At 41.4% G+C, this 15,803-nt stretch overlaps 1 protein-coding gene across 5 annotated transcripts in view; it reads left to right on the forward strand.

The window, feature by feature from the left end:
• The window catches only part of DAAM2 (dishevelled associated activator of morphogenesis 2), a 202,568-nt gene that overhangs the window by 69,810 nt on the left and 116,955 nt on the right, over positions 1-15,803 (forward strand). For all 5 annotated transcript variants that reach the window (XM_075496208.1, XM_075496207.1, XM_075496209.1 and 2 more), the window contains one exon: positions 6,737-6,939. In XM_075496208.1, coding sequence (XP_075352323.1) covers positions 6,766-6,939 — 174 coding nt within the window. In that variant the 5' untranslated portion in view covers positions 6,737-6,765. The remainder of the gene's footprint in view (positions 1-6,736; positions 6,940-15,803) is intronic.

Genomic DNA, 15,803 nt, shown 5'->3' on the forward strand with positions numbered 1-15,803 from the left:
GTGTCGTACTTCCCTAACTGAAAGAGAAGCTTGCTTTTTTTTTTTTTTTTTTTTAAATAGAAGGGAATGGAGTAATCTTTAGTGAGGTATATGAATAGCAAATATGTGGTACATGGTGAGGAAAACAGGAAAATTAACCTTGGTAACAGTCCAGACTTTCTGATTGAGAAGGAAATGGAGGGTACTGGTATTACTGAAACTGCAGTGCTGCAACATTAGAAAACTTGGAAGTAGTAACAGGGAGTGGGCAAGGAAAGAAAGACGGGACTCCAGACTACCGCACTCAAACCAGAAAGGTTGCTTATATTTAGGGGGTATGCAATCCTGTTGGATCCACCGCCATGGTGGTTTGAATTGTTGGTAAGCTTGCCTAAGTGTGGAATTGATAAATTAGAATGGGAACCTGTGGTACAATAAGCACTAAGCAAAATGTATTCTTGCCTCCAAAGTTGCTGTTTAGTACGACATCTCTGCTTCCCCTCTTAGCTAAACATCTTGTGTGCTTAGACACTGAGGAAATGAAGGACATGTGTATTCTGGATAAACACTTAAGTTGTGAATTTTATTTGTTTTGTTTGCAGTTTAAGCTGCAGTGGTCATATTGCCATTCAGAAATGTTAAAGATGTGTAGAATTACTTGCATCTAAATGAGATGCAAGATGATAATCAAGACTCAGCTTTTGGTGACTAGGAGGACAGATTAGTTTTGACCCTGCAAATTTTTGTGTGGAGTCAGAGTTATAGTAAACTAATACATTTGTGAAAATAAAATAACTTCTTAGCAAGTAAAAGAATGAATGGATTGTTTGGTCAGCTCAGGTATAGAAAAGTAATAATCTGTATTTGATTAAAAGGTGGAAAAAAAGGTGTAAAGCAATAATAAATGATTACTAGCTAGATTTATGATACTGACTCTAATTGCTTTGTTGCTCTCTCCACTTTGTATGTTGAATCTTGATTTGACTGTTCTTTTAAAATTGTTTTTCTATGAATACAATTGGATAGATAAATGGATTGGGAGGAACATGAGAAACCTGCTGGTATCTTTTTTTTCTGTTTTCTTTGTTTGTTTGGGTTTTGTTTTTGTTTGGGGTTTTTGTAGATTTTTTTTTTTTTCCCCTCATTCCCAGGTGAAGACAGAGAAAGTGTTGCAAAGCAATCTTTCAGAAGGGAAAGGCCTCTTACAGTTCTTTAGCTTTTTTTGTGTTGATAAGCTGGTATCAGGTTAGAGGTATTGAATTTGTCGGCATTATCAGACTAACATTAGTGGTCACTAGTTATCCAGCATATCCTGAGCATCCTTAAAGTATTAAAAATAAACAGATTTTTGATAGACACATTGCATTAAGTATGTTCATGGATATAGTTACACCTGACAGTCTTCAAATAGCCCTTGCCTTTTCTCTTCTCTCAGGACATATTTCCTAGACAAATAAATGAATAAAAATTAAAAATTAAATAAAGTATTAATAATATATAATACTATGTATATAGCAGGAGACAATCTTTAGGTCTGTGGAATGGTTTGAAGCTCTCAGCCATCTCAGTTTTGATGGGATGGTGTGTAAAACAGACCAGAGCTGAGTGCCTGGGGCTGGCTTGTGAAGTCCTTATACCACCTGGAGATCTGCACCCTTGTTTTGATGTGTTGTGGGAGGGAAAATCCATGGACTGGCTTCAAAACACACAGTGTGTTTCGAGCTGAGCTCTCTCCTGTGATGGAACTGTTAAGTGTGGGCCATGGCTCGCCAGGACTGAATGGCTGTTGCTGCCAAGGCCCCACTCATTTTCCAGGATTTTCTTTCCTGTGATCTGTTGAACCATTTTGGGTCTGCTGCCTTCCTGTCCAACATAGTAGGCAGGTGTGCTCTTCAGGAAGGACTACCCTCCTTCCTGAAAGTAAGGTTTTAACTTTGTGGATTTCAAGTAGTTGGTTATTTTGTTGCTGGTTTGTGTCCTGGAGACCAGGAAACTCCTTAGTATAGTTACAAATCCAAACCAAAGGAGTTGGGTTACTACTGCAGATGCAACAAATGGATTACTTGCCTGCCCTCTTTCCCCACCCCCCATGCTGCAATTGCCTTAAAATGCATCTGACATCCGTCACGTTATGTGGAAAATTCCCATGGTAATTAGAACATGCTGTGAAGCTCATAGTTTCACCATCTGTGTACTGGAGAAGCAATGCGGTCCAGGGAACTGAGCACAGGATCAGTATGGAGCTCTTTAGCTTTAGCCAATGCATGTATTTTAACAATTTTGAGCATGGTGCTTATTTTCTCCATTTCATCATCAGTAAGTGATGATGAAGGTAGCTATTATAATACCATGAAGTTCTGGTGGTTTATTATTTAATAGTTGAATAACATAGAGATTTAACCTGGATTTGGGGGTGGGGGGTGAGTTGGCTTATGTTCCAAACCAGTCCAAATTCAGGTTTCTTTCTAATTCTGTGATAATACGTCACATTTGTATGTTTTATCCTGCCATAGAGAAAGATACAGATTTACAGGAAAATGGAAGTGATTTGCTTTGTTTCCTCTCCTGTTAGCATAAACCAGTGTGGACAGTGATTCTGCATCATACATTTAGTCCCATGCTCCCCACTCAGGTGAGAGCTGTGGCTACATCCACCGATATTGTGTGTCTGTTGATGATCAGTGGAGATTCAGCTGAGGAAGTGAGCACATCAGTGTTCTCTATTAATGCTTCCTTATGTTGCAAACTGGTTTTGCAGGACTGTGTGTGTTTAACCCACAGAGTTCTCTCTCTTTCTTCTGTTTTTCCAAAGGTGATGATACAAAAGTAATTTTCTCTATTTTATTTATAGCTGTGCTCTGGCTGTTCACTGCGGTGAAGGACATGACAGTGAGGTAAAAGCTATGATAATCAGCTCTCTTGGATAGGAGAGCTGCTGGCATAGTAGTTGTTTCAGGTGTCTTACTGTTTGTGGAACGTTGCTTATTTAGGATATGTTTGCATGAAAATTTTAATTTCTGAGATGAGAATGAAGAAAAGAGTGAGATTGAATTTAGAACCTACAATTGAAAGAGGATCCTCGTGTGCAGTTAGCGTGGATCCCATCCCATGTGGCTAAACCGTCTGATAAGACTTGGAAAAATTGCATTAGCTTAATTATGTTTGGTCACTGGGCCAAATGGTTTAGAAATGAACACGTACGCCCTGTCAGAGGAGGAGGACGTTGTTATAATTAGACCTTGGGCAAAGTTCCAGACTGTGACTCCTGACCTGAGCCGAACCACAGATGGGGCTGGGAAGCAGGAAGGGGATCGCTATGAGGAGCGGGTGTGTGGTTAGCTGTTGAAATGACGGCAACTTGTTTGTGTTGTGCAAAAGGGTAAAACAGTACAACTGAGAAGAGCTGTGGGAGGGAGGGAGTTATGTGTAATAGTGGGATTCTCTCCAGAGAGAGATTTCCCATTGATTCTCACTGGAGGTATATATAAAAAAAATAATTACATGTGTTTCATTTTTACAGTCATTTTACTTGCAAGAAGTTGAAAGGCAATACAGTTTTATTAGAATAAATAAACCACTTTTTGTTATTTTCATAAATTTTGATGACAGCTTTGTTATCAATTACCACTCAGAAAAATGAAAGATATTATTTTCTTTGTTCTCTCTCCACCCTCCCCTGCCCTGTCCTTTTGAAGCACCTTTTCCCCAGATTTGGTTCTTGACAGAGAAAAGGCAAAAGCGAGAGAAGGAAAAGGAAAAGATTATTAGTTTGGAGGCTATTAGAAAATGTTTATTTTGTTTAAACTATGTCCACCAACAAAAATCAAGTAGTTGTAATTAGTTCTTAAATAGCATAAACAGTGCAACTTAAGTAAATGCCCCTCAGTGTCCTGTGACTGGCAGGCTTAATCTTTAGAAAGACAGTGCTCCCACTTAAAAATAGCATTCATTCGTTTAGTGATTGAATTGTAAAATACCTGTGCTGAATTCCTCTCTAGCAGTCCTTAATTCTTCTTATTTTAAAAGTATCTAGACACTTCACCTATCTACAGTTACAGTGTTGTAGCAATACGAAAGTGCCATTTTACCCCTCTGTGTCAGTATGAATTCCCTGCATGCTGCTTATAGATGGACCTGGAAAATGCTAGTGTTAAGAGTGTGAGCTGTACAATAGAATGATGCTTTGTGAAAGTGAGGCAATACAAGATTACCATTCGTGTGAGCTCTGCGTGCTTTTGCAGAGTAGTAAAAGCTGAGTAGCTTTGCTGAGTTTCTCAAGTATGGATCCCAAGGAATGGATGCCGATGTTGTAAAAACACCACAGGAACAAGCACTAGCTTGTGTATTTTTCAGCATTCTGGATGAAGAAGGCCCGAAGACTGACTGTTCACCTCTTAGGTGAACCTGCTTAAGGTGAAAGCTGAGTGATGAAATGTCAGTATAGGACAACCTGTGGTGCCCTGAGCAGGGCAGTACTTACCCTGTAGAAAATGGTGGCCTTCATATCCATTCACATAGTACTCATTTCCTGGTAAGGTACCTCTTTTGGAGGAGTGCTTACCAAAGTCTTGACCTGAGCTCATAAAGGAAGATGTTATGGTCCTATCACTTAAATGTCTCAGCCAATTTTTCCAAGGAGAATTCATTGTCCATGCCCCAGAGAATGCTGGTCCTGTGATGGTTGGTCAGGAAGCCTCTAGGCAGCGGGCCAGAACTTGCTTACAACTGAATTGATGCAAATGTAGTTATATTGTATGTAAATCAGGTTTGTCTCATGGATTTGAGTTCTTTCCAAAGCAAACTTTTGTCAAACTAATGGGTTCTAACCTCATCCATGACCAGATTACCATAAGGACATTGCACTCAGAGTAGTCCCTGAGAAGATGGTCTGTGATGGACAAGTTCAACTTCTTCTGAGGCTCTCTTGTGAAATCTTTTAAGAACTAAATCTCTTAATTCTCCACCATGGAGAGGAAACAGAAGCTGCTGTGCACATTTTTGTGCTAGATTTGAGGCCATTTTGGTTTTGCTGACTGAACCAGTGTCAGAGACCAGTTTTAGGCTTAAGTTGACCTTTGGCATGTCCTGGTGAGAATGCAGTGTTCTTATGAATGTGCTTTTGAAGCCAGCATCACCCTGCTCTACTGAGCCCTGCTGAGACCTACCGCCCCTTGCAGAGTTGGCATGGAGAGCAAAGGAAAGTGGGCATGCCAGAAGACAGAACTTGGTACCAGGTCACTTTGCTTTCAGCTGCAAAAGAGTTGCAGCTTATGCCCCTCCAGTGCATAAGAGAAGGTGTTAGGTAAATTAATCCCAGCACAAAGTAGGGCAAGTAGTTCCTGCCAAGCACATAGTGCCACAAGGGTGGAGTTTTGGGTGCTTTGGGGTTTTATTTTGTTTTGTTGCTTAGTTTTTTCTTAAGTGAGTATGCCGATTTCTACACAAAAAGCCCCTGGAGAGCCTCTGGCTGTGTGCAGCATGTTAAGTCCCACTATGTAACTGCTGTTCTAAAGGTACTTTTCGTAGCACATCTACTTAGTCTCTATGAAAGCTCAAACCAGCCTTGTTCTGGCAAGCAAACAGACCAAAGCATTGTGGGGCAGGTTAGGGCAGCAGCTGCTCTGATGACAAAGCTCAGCTGTGTTGCTGCTGATACAGCATCCAGCATCCTGCAGTTCGGTTCACCTGCCACCTCCCTCCCTGCTCCCCTGCCCTGTGCCCAGGGAGCTGGGCTTCGCAACAGCCTTTCATTATTTACTCTCTAAGGGTATGGCTTATTCTGCAGATTAAGTGAAAAAGTGAAGTCCTTAAAAAATATAACACAAATAAGCCCCTGAGCTGTCAAACAACAAGTCCCTTAAAAGGGCAAAATATGTGGCTCTCTGTGGACTGCACAGATCCCTCCTTTCAAACTGCTGGCAGGAGACTTCCTGTTTAGATGGGCCGCTCACAAACGGTGTTGTGTGGTGAAATCAGTCACTTCCCAGCTCCTCCTTCAGGCCTCCTTTTGCCTCCCTTTACACTTCTAATACCAAAGCCCCTCAAGCCTGGGTCCTGTCAAGATGCGATCTGGCTGCTCAAATGTAAATCTGAAAGCATGCATTAGCACTGTGCAGTTTCTCCCCTGGATACATAAAGCAGCCCAAACTAGTTACGTGCATTTGAAAACGGGATAGACAAAATGGTCCTACTGTTATAGTCCTGGCCATAAAGGGATAAGTGAGTGTTTGGTGGTCTGGCTCCAGAGTGGTGGAAAATTGATTTCTGCTTCATTGTTTCATTGTTTGTTTTATTTTGACCAAATGGGATACCTTGGGAGGATTCTTCCATTTATTCTGGGTAAATTCTCCAGTATATGCTTTTTGCTTCTGATACTTTGGTTTCTTTACTGTAGTAGCAAAAGAAAGGCCAATACTGGCATTCAATGGTAGCATTCAACCTTGGCTACTGAGCATTACAGATGAATCTGCCTGCTGGGAAATCCCACATTGAGTTTGTAAAACTTTTTCAGAAACTTTGGAGAAGTGATTCTACACTGCCATACAAGAACATGTTAATACCATATTAAAGCTTAGCTACCTTGTCTAGCTTGCATGTTTATTTTGCTGTTTTGTGTCTCAGATCCTTCTGTCCCCTTCCAGCTGTTATACCAGCGATAACCATTGTAACTGCAGAGAGCTGCACAGATCCAACAGAATCTTGTTTATCATTTAATGTCTGTTGTGTTTTGGTTTTTTTTTTTTTTTCTTTCCTGCAGAACATGATCAGAAGATAGCATCGTACACCATGATCATGGCCCCGCGGAAGAGGAATCGTCATGCATTGGGGTTTCTTTGTTGTTTTGGGGGTAGCGACCTCCCTGAAATCAACCTCAAGGACAATAACCCCCTCCAGTTCCTTGAGTTTTCTGTCCCAATTCCACCAGCAGAAGAGCTCAATGCCAGATTCTCCGAACTTGTGGTAAGTTTCTGCTGGCAAATTGATATATTTTAGGGGGTGGATGAACTCCTCCTTTCAAAGGAGGACTAAAGGGAATTAAAGGACTTATGACTTATTAGGGATAGGAAAAATACTTCTGTTGAAGCTTTTTTTTTTTTTCCATTCCTTTATGACCAGTTCCTTGGTGGGAGAAAGGCGGCAAATTACAGGTTGGATGACAGTGGCACTGGGTATAAGTACAACAAAATGCTTAAAAATGCTTATTTATTCTCACAGCACTATGCAATTCTCCAGGTGTAGGATAGGGCATATTGGGCATCTAGGAACCTCATAAGTTCTCTAGAGAATGAATCCCTGACAGTGAATTTCTTGTTAACAACTTTGGGATAAAATCTGCTGTATAATATAGTACAGTGGAAAATCTTACAGTTTGTGGGCCTGTAAAATAAGGACTATACTGTTCTGTTGATCAGTAACATACTGCTGGTGAGGTATAAGAATCAGGTGACCATACTAGTTGTGTTTCATCAGCCAGCTGCCTTTGAACCATGAAATGGTGCTGTTGCAGCAACAGACATAAACAGGGAGGGAAGCAGTTATTTCAGATTAAATTTGTTGTTTGATTTTGTGGTAAATGTGGATTCCTGTAGCAGGCACTTGCTATTCATGCCTGGCATCAAATGACTTCACTGTCTTTGCCCTCTTGTTCAGCCTGCATGCAAAACACAGGCAGAGATCATAGGGCTGTGATGTTTTGCATTCTACATCGTAAAGGTGATGCCCACTTGATGCAGTTGATTAGCTATCTCATTACGACTCTGAGACTGGAGGTATGTAAAGTGAGGTATCTGTATGTGTACATATATACCTGAGTGGTGCTACTGAGATGAGGAATAGAACAGAAAATATTGGATCTCAGAATTAGAGGAATTTGCCAGTAATCTTTCTACATTACACTTATAACATTAGCCCAGTAAGTTCTTGTCCGTTACCATGGCTTCAAAATGCTATAGCAATGAAAATAACCATATAATTTGGATATGCAAGTGGAGGTTAACATATGGGCAACTATAGTATGTCATACCAAACATAGGGACAGCTATAGTTTGTCAGATCAGTGGTCTGACAACCTAGCCCAGGCTCCTATTTCAAGATGGGGTCCAAAGCAGATGCCTAGGGAAGAATATAAGATGTGGCCATAGGGTCATCTTTTCCAGGATAGTCTCCAACCCTCTAGCAATTTTCAGCTGGAGGACTTCCTCAGCCAAAATTGCTTTCTGTGTACATGGTAAATTGGTATGGATTTCTTTTCCATTAACTGTTTCCACCTTCCCTAGCACCCATGACAATTTTTTAGCTTTTGTGGGTATTCTGTGGCAGGGGTGTGGGAAGGAGTCAATAGAATTTGCAGCTGTTTCAGGAAGAATAGGTTGTGCAGCAGAAGAGAGTCTACTTGCTTCTGACTAAGCAGCAGATGAGAAATCTCCTCGTACGGAGATATCTCACAAAATCTATATTTAAGTCACTTTGCCTTTTGTGTGAGACTACTTGAATTCCTCTCGGAAAGTGCAGCTGACAGACTGTGGAGAATTCTGCTTGGTGACAGGTATCTCTTATGAGTAAGAGTGTAATCTGTAATCTGCTCTGCTGTCAATTTATTTCTGGATGTGGCTTAAGTATTGGTTTTCACATGCAAAGCTTTAATTGCTGTATCGAAGTTCACCTCTTTCCAATACCAAGATCTGTTGAAGCATTCAGTCCGGCCTTCCTGAAGATGTCACCAACAGATGTGCTTTGCTCCTGAACTTGGCTTGCTAAAACTTGAACTTGTTTACCTTCAGGTCACAGTGAAAGACCTGTTTTAGTTGCTGCTGGGCTTTTGCTTGCTGAGAAGGGTATTAGTTTCTACGAGGAGTTTGAGAGTTTGTGGTGGTATTAAGGGTGCTTTTAGCTTTTTGGTTTCTTGCCTGGCAAATACCGGTGTTCCATGTGCTTGTGGCAAACCAGCTCACAGCTGCCTATGGAAGTCTGTTAAACAGTATAATTTATAATGTTTTTGGTGCAAAATTTAATGAAAAGTATACATGATGATCTGTAAAAATTTTTGGCCCCAGAAGTTTGTGAGTTGTTGGTCTATGCTATAACTTATTAAGTGTGCTGACAGCCTGTAACTGGCATATACATTTCAAACAAATGAAGCTATTGAAATGAAAAGAGATCATATTTGTGTTCTTATATTTAATGATAGTACCCTAGCCATCATTACATGAGAAGTGAGCAGGGAGAGAAAAGTGCTATTTTTCAGGAGGTTAATGGTGTGTATTGCACATTTTTATAGAGCACTCAGATAGGATGGTGATGCATGTCCATAGGAGTTCCTGGGTAGGCAGGTACATGAGAGCAGTAAGGGCTTTATGAGCAAGAGAACCTGGGCTAGAAACCGTGCTGGCAGAATGCAGAATTTGCCTAGAAGGGCTTGTTTGTCCACAGGTCCGGATTAATGCATGTTCTACGAGACTAAAATAAAACAGGCTACATGTGTATTGACAGCTCAGATGAGATTTTAATTGGATTGGAAAGATTCAGTCTGTAAATGCACCAGTGTAAATCAGCGACCTGGAAGTGCCTGAGAGGGCTCTGTGCTGTGTACTAGCCTCCCTGCTGCTTATCTGTTAGGGTCTAGTCTGGATGCACTTGTACTATATAAAAACCAGATTTGAGTGTAAAGCCTTTTGACCCAAATCCCCAAGTGAAATGACACCAATATCATCTGAGATCTGTAGTGAGAACAGCATTTGTGTTGGCTCCCTGAAGCAGGCCCAGGGGGTATAGCCTCATCTTGCCATCTGCTCTACAAAGGGTATAATGAAACATTGGTGTGCTTGAATGAATTTTTAAAAGCCTTATTTTTCCCCTTGTTGCAGTTAAAATCTGGGGCATTTTCCCACATACGAGTTAATGACAAGAAGAGCTAAGCCTAGCTGTACTGGAAAAGCCTCACTTGTGATTAATTTTCCAGTCCAGTAAATATTCAGTATGTTTCTACCTGTCTTTCTGAGGAAAATGGACATTTTGAAGACCAGAAGCATGTCTTCTCTTGTTCTTGTGGTCCTTAAATTAATATAATGGAAAGTGAATTTGGAGATGTCCATTTTGCAAGAGGAGGAATTAGGAATCTGTTGAGATCCTTTATTTGTGATGGAGTCACAAGACTCCTCCAGAGCTTGCAAACTTGCTTGTATAGACTCCAGGCTGACGCAAATATACACATATGGGCTGCTCTGTTTGGGGGGTGCACCCAGACCAACCAACTGAGTAACAGCAGCTGCCAAACTGGACTCTGACCAAGGCAGTGGTTGTCAAATGACAAATTGATGCTTATTTCAGCTGAAATGTCTGCTCTCGATGCCACTCAACCAGAAAAACAGTTCTAGGATGGATCCCAGGCTTTCATGTTTCTTGAAGCTGGATGCTGTGTTTAGTCCTTGTCTCCTCAATTAGGAAATTAAAACAGAAAAGGTTACTCCCGATATGGGCCAAATTCAGTCTTGATTTATTTCATTGGGAACATGTGCAGAGAGTAGGTCTGAATGAAGACTAGGGCTCAGGGTGATTTGGTCTGATTTTGTTTGGGCTAAGGCAGGAGAAAATGTACTAGCTCTCAGGCTGTCTGCTGGTAGGGATTGCCTTGGGACTAATGCAGTGGTAACAGTACAGGTAAGTCCTTATCAGAAGTCTAGATGCACAAGGCACAAAGCAAACAAAAATACTTGTGACCAAAAGCTTTGCCCCTCAAAGGGCCATTTTCATGCATGCAACTGAAAGAGGGCAGAACAGCTGGCTTTAGCATCTCTCCTTCAATGAGCAGGCAAGGAAGAGAAGCTCTAGCGAGTAGGGTGTATGGAGTGGTCCTGTACCACTAGTAATTGTAAAATTGTAAAACTGACCCTATCTGACCATCAAGGCTGTTCTAGCCAGCATCACTTCTGCTTTTTTCCTCAGTCTCTCTTCTCAGCTGTCACTGTGTATACTACCATGTAGTAAAGTGCTGTTGCAGTTGGTGGTCTATTGGCGGGTGCCAAACTGGTTTTGTGCCTGCTGGCAAAAATGGCTGTGCTAAGCACATATGTTTTTCCTTGTACAGATTTATTGACTGAACATGAACTGCAGAAGAATCTGGAAGAACTATTGCAAGGCAAGGGGAAGTAATTTTTTTCATGAAACAGCTTCTCCGTGTCCTTGTTCATATTTGTTAGCAGCAGTGTGTTCTTGTCACAGTGGATTCTGATTCCTTTTGCTCAATATTAGAGTCCTGGACTCTTCTTGTTGGTTAAAGGTGTGCTGCTTGACACTAAAGATTTTGCCATCTAGATCTCTCTTACACCAGCAGCCTGATCCCAAATATGAACTCAGACCATGCCAAGAAAGGTAACTTAAATGCTGGCAATTCAGGGAAAGCAGAAAAATGTAAAGTATGCTAGCACAGAGAAGAGAGCAGCATAAAGAGGTTGTGCATTTGTTGTTTCTCTCTTTGTTTCTTTTGTTAGTGGCTCTGTTGAGATGGTCATGATATTTGAGAAGGTGGAGTTCAAGATTATCTATTTTAGGATGGAAGGTCCATGGGGAAGAAGTAGAGTTGTCTTTTGAGTTGCCATTTTCAAAGTTGATCATATTATTACAGCCTCCAAGCTTGAATGATAATATCCTTGTCTGAGATACCTGCACCACATTAGATTCTTACACTGGGAAAGATTTGAGAAATGATTACTGTTATCCCCTCTTAGTCTTGGCTGCTTTGAAGCATTCTGGTATTTAGCTCAGGTGGGACATTGACTGGATTGTCCTGTCATGGTTTGTTTCTCTTGCATTGCATTTGAACCTGTTTCTTTTTTAGTTTTGGTTTGGTTTTTTTCTTTTCCTTGTTTTTCCTCAAAGTCCCTAAATAAGGGGGTTTGTTGACTATAGATTCACAAAAGCTTTTTATCCATATTACTATTTACCATCCTCCCAGGCTTTTCCAGAACAAAACTTTAGACCTTATGCCACCAAAAGTACCTATTAAGTTACATTATTTACAGCTGAGAAGCAGCATAAATACTTATGAACTCTCTATATTTGAAAACTTCAGAATTATCCAGCATCTCTTTTGGCCTGCCTTTATGCTTCTTCTCATCCATTGAAATGACAGCTCCATATGAGGTCCCATCATTCTTTAGTTACTGAAAGAGATAGGTTGCTGCTTGGGTGAGGCAACATACACTCTTCTCTCTCCCCCCCTCTCTCTGAAGAGATCTAGTTTTCTGACCCTACTGCAAAACCCCAGCTTTTGTTGTAGAGAAGATGCACACGGAACTGCTATATGTTCCTGAACAATGAGGCCACTGGAAATCAAAAATATATTTTCCCTTGTAGTATTGCCTGAGTGCAATGAAATGAAGATGGAACCAAGTGCTGAATCAAGGGCTCTGTCCTTCCTTCAGAATCAAGCATCTTCAATCTGTTCAGCCCATGCTGGGAACCATGATTGAAACCTTAACCTTGGTTTCTGTCTGCAGCGCTCTGTAACACCAACCACAAGAACATGAAACTATGTCCCTTCCTGACATAACCCTAAATTCAACTCTTAGTCTCTCATCTTGTCACCTCTGATCCCATAATATTTAGTAATGGCTTCCACAGCATCACAGTTGGCTCAATTTCTGAATTAAAGATGAGCTAGCCCAGGAATCTAGCTGGAAGGAATGGCAGTGACTAAGACAGTAAAGAGAAGAGAGAAAATGAGGATCATGTTAATTCCTTCTCCTTCAGTCTCCTTGGAATAAAAGCTGTACAGAGGAACTCCCATGAAGGTGAAAAATATGAGATGTGGCAGGAGAGTCCAAGCAGCAGAGGCAGCAACTTGGTAACCTCTGAATACTCTGGTAATTTCTGTAACTGTGACTAGAACTTTTAATGCCTTGTGTCACCTGAGGAAAGAGGGTATCTAGAGCAACATGCCTGTTGCTTTACTGTACCTTTTGCTCTTACCTTTTTTCTCTGTCCTCTCCCATCACATGGGTCTCACTTGGTTTTTCTGCCCATTTAGCTAATCCCTACCTAACTACATTAATGTCTTCATCTTGTCCTGGAACAGAACTATGGAATGAGTGTGATATTTGCTTCTGTCACATATTTTACTGTGCTCTCTTAATTTCCCAACCCTCCAGGCTAGTACTTGCCAGCACTTTAGTGCCAGAGTGCTGAAGAATTTGAAGGGAGTTGGTTAGTGTACTCTGAGCACATGAGCCATCCACATGACTGGTATCTTTGCTAGTCCTCTCAGGACAGAGACAAAGGAACAGTGGGGTCACCAGGGACACATTTCTAGTAGCATTGGATGAAGTGATCATTAACAGAAGGTGTGGGAAAACTCTGCTCTTTGCTTACTCTGTGACATCTCTCCACATCTGTTCCTTTTCTACCTTCACAGAGAATAACATTCAGTGATTACAGTCTCTCTTCCCAGAGGAGAGAAAGTTGAGGAGAAAAGAAAGAAAAAGGAGTTTTGTGTTGAAAGAGATTAAGGTATAGCATGGAAGTATCTGAGAATTCATTTATTTATTTCATCAGAGGAAGCAAGACAATTTCTGAGCAAGGCATCCATTTGGCACACACTGGATAACACACCTTCATCAAGAGCCACAGGGAGATGAGATCCAAACCTAAATAACTGTAGTAGCGGTTCCCGCTGCAGCTGACTTGGAAGTAGCAAGTTTCCTTCATGCTTAGCTCTCCCTTGCAGGCCATTTAATGTAATGGATACAACATAAACCTCAGATGAAAACTAGGCTTCACCACATTGCATAAGTACTTCCATATATCACCAGTCCCACTCAAGCTTGCCAGGTCCTAGCTGTGGCAGTGTTCATGAGGCCCCTCTTTGGCTCTGCAACCTGCAAGAGTATTTATGGGGTAAAAAGTACAAGAAATGCCTGCATTGTGGGCTTTCCTGTGAATGTAGACTGCCTTAAACATTCATCTGTGTATGTAGGCACAAGAGGGCATCAGCTGTGTTTCTCTGTATTTATTGACGCACCTGGAGAACAAAGTTTTCTCTTTCTCTCCCAGCTCCCTTGTAATACTTCTGGGGAACGCATATGCAAAGTTGCCCTTTCTGTCTCTTGGCTCCCAGTGTGGAGCACCACCTTCCCAGAAAAGTATCCTCCATGTCTGAAGCTTATTTAGTCCTTAGTTTCTCACTGAATGTTTGTGGCTTAGAAAGACATGCATTTTAGGTTCTCACTTCAAACCCCAAACACGTGTTGTGTGTATTGATAACAATATTTAATCACATTTAAATTCAGGCACGTTACCAAGATTTGAGTATTTCAGTTTCAAATTATCAGTCTTTCGAGTGATTCTGTCCTCTTGCTGGATTCTTTTGAATACAGGGATTTAATTTCTGTCACTTGCCCTGCATGTAAATCATAGTTTCAGACTACACCTCTGACAGGCCTGTGGCTTTGAGTTGATCAATGCAAATTTCTCCCCAACCATAATTTAAAAGTGCCTCTATGCTGTTTTGCCCATAAGAGGAAGTTCGTTTATTCCCTGTGTCCATCCCCTCTGTGCTTTTCCGTAATGAATGATTATACCTAATCAGTCAGGAAGGTTGTGTAGTGCCAAATGCAATCAAGATCTGGAGAGGTCCTTCATTTTTTATTTGCATATGATGAGCTGTGACTCCAGCAAACTAGGAGGCTTTGCTGGCCTTGGCTCAGTGGAGACTCCCCACTCCAATTATTGCTTCCTTTCTTGCACTTAATGAGAATGCACCAGTGGAGGCTGTAAGAAAATTCTGATGATGAGACTAAGCTGGATTTTTCATGACCAGAGGCTCATATCCAGGAATAAGGCTTAGCATCACCATGTGAGTAGAAGACACTGTCTCTGAAGGCAGAAAAAAGTAAAGCTTTGAGGCAGCAGATTGCTTTCCTTGCTGATGGGGGCCAGGCCACAAAACCTTTCCTCTTGGTTTAGTTTATAGTTGTCAGACTAACACTTTTCATGCACTCAGATGTGCTTGTCTTCTATTATAACAATGGCAAAAGTACTGGGTGGTTTAAGATTTCTGAAGCAATTAGGGGACTGAGGCTTGGGAGGCAAAAGCTCTTCATGGTATCAGTCTGTCTAGTTATGCACAGATGTTCCTTTATGTCCAGCATAGTTCTTCAGTCCAAGATTGTCCATACCCAGGATACCTTTTTTCTTTTTCTTCCTGCTCTTCAAAGAGAGATTTTTCGTAATGTTGGGTCTGCTTTCCACGTGTCCCATGTGCAATACATGTGTACAAGTCCCTGATTTTAATGCACGTATCAGTACAAGCAGCTTTCTATAGTTATTCAAGTCCGAATACATAAGAGATACTACATTTTAGGCTTTGTGGCAGAGACAGCTCTCCTACTCAGACACTCACCTACATACGGAGTCCTGTGATAGGGACAGGCTTGTGGCACTGAGTGCAGCAGCAGCACTTTCTCTCTCTAGGCTCCCTTCCAGTAGGTGCAGCTGGTTCACAGCTCCCAGCTCCCAACCAGCTGTGTAAGAAGCAGCAGTCACTATGCTGCAAATGTGTGAGACCCAGATGCTGTGAGAGGAACACGAGATGGGAGCCAGGTCTTGCACTCCGTGTCTGAGAATCAGTAGGGTTGTGTAAACAAATGTAAATCCAGACCTGGGATTACCTGCCAGATTTTGGGTGTGAAGAAGCTGGGGGTGTTACCAAAGTACCTGTGTAGTTATTTATAAGGCTTTTGTGCAGGGGTACACTGTTTTGTAGATCTTGTTGCTTTACTGTAAAACTTATGGACAGGTAGTTAACTGATGTAAAGCGGTTCAGTTCCACT

Source organism: Mycteria americana, chromosome 3 (genome assembly GCF_035582795.1).
Source record: "Mycteria americana isolate JAX WOST 10 ecotype Jacksonville Zoo and Gardens chromosome 3, USCA_MyAme_1.0, whole genome shotgun sequence".
Classification (NCBI taxonomy): Eukaryota; Metazoa; Chordata; class Aves; order Ciconiiformes; family Ciconiidae; genus Mycteria; species Mycteria americana.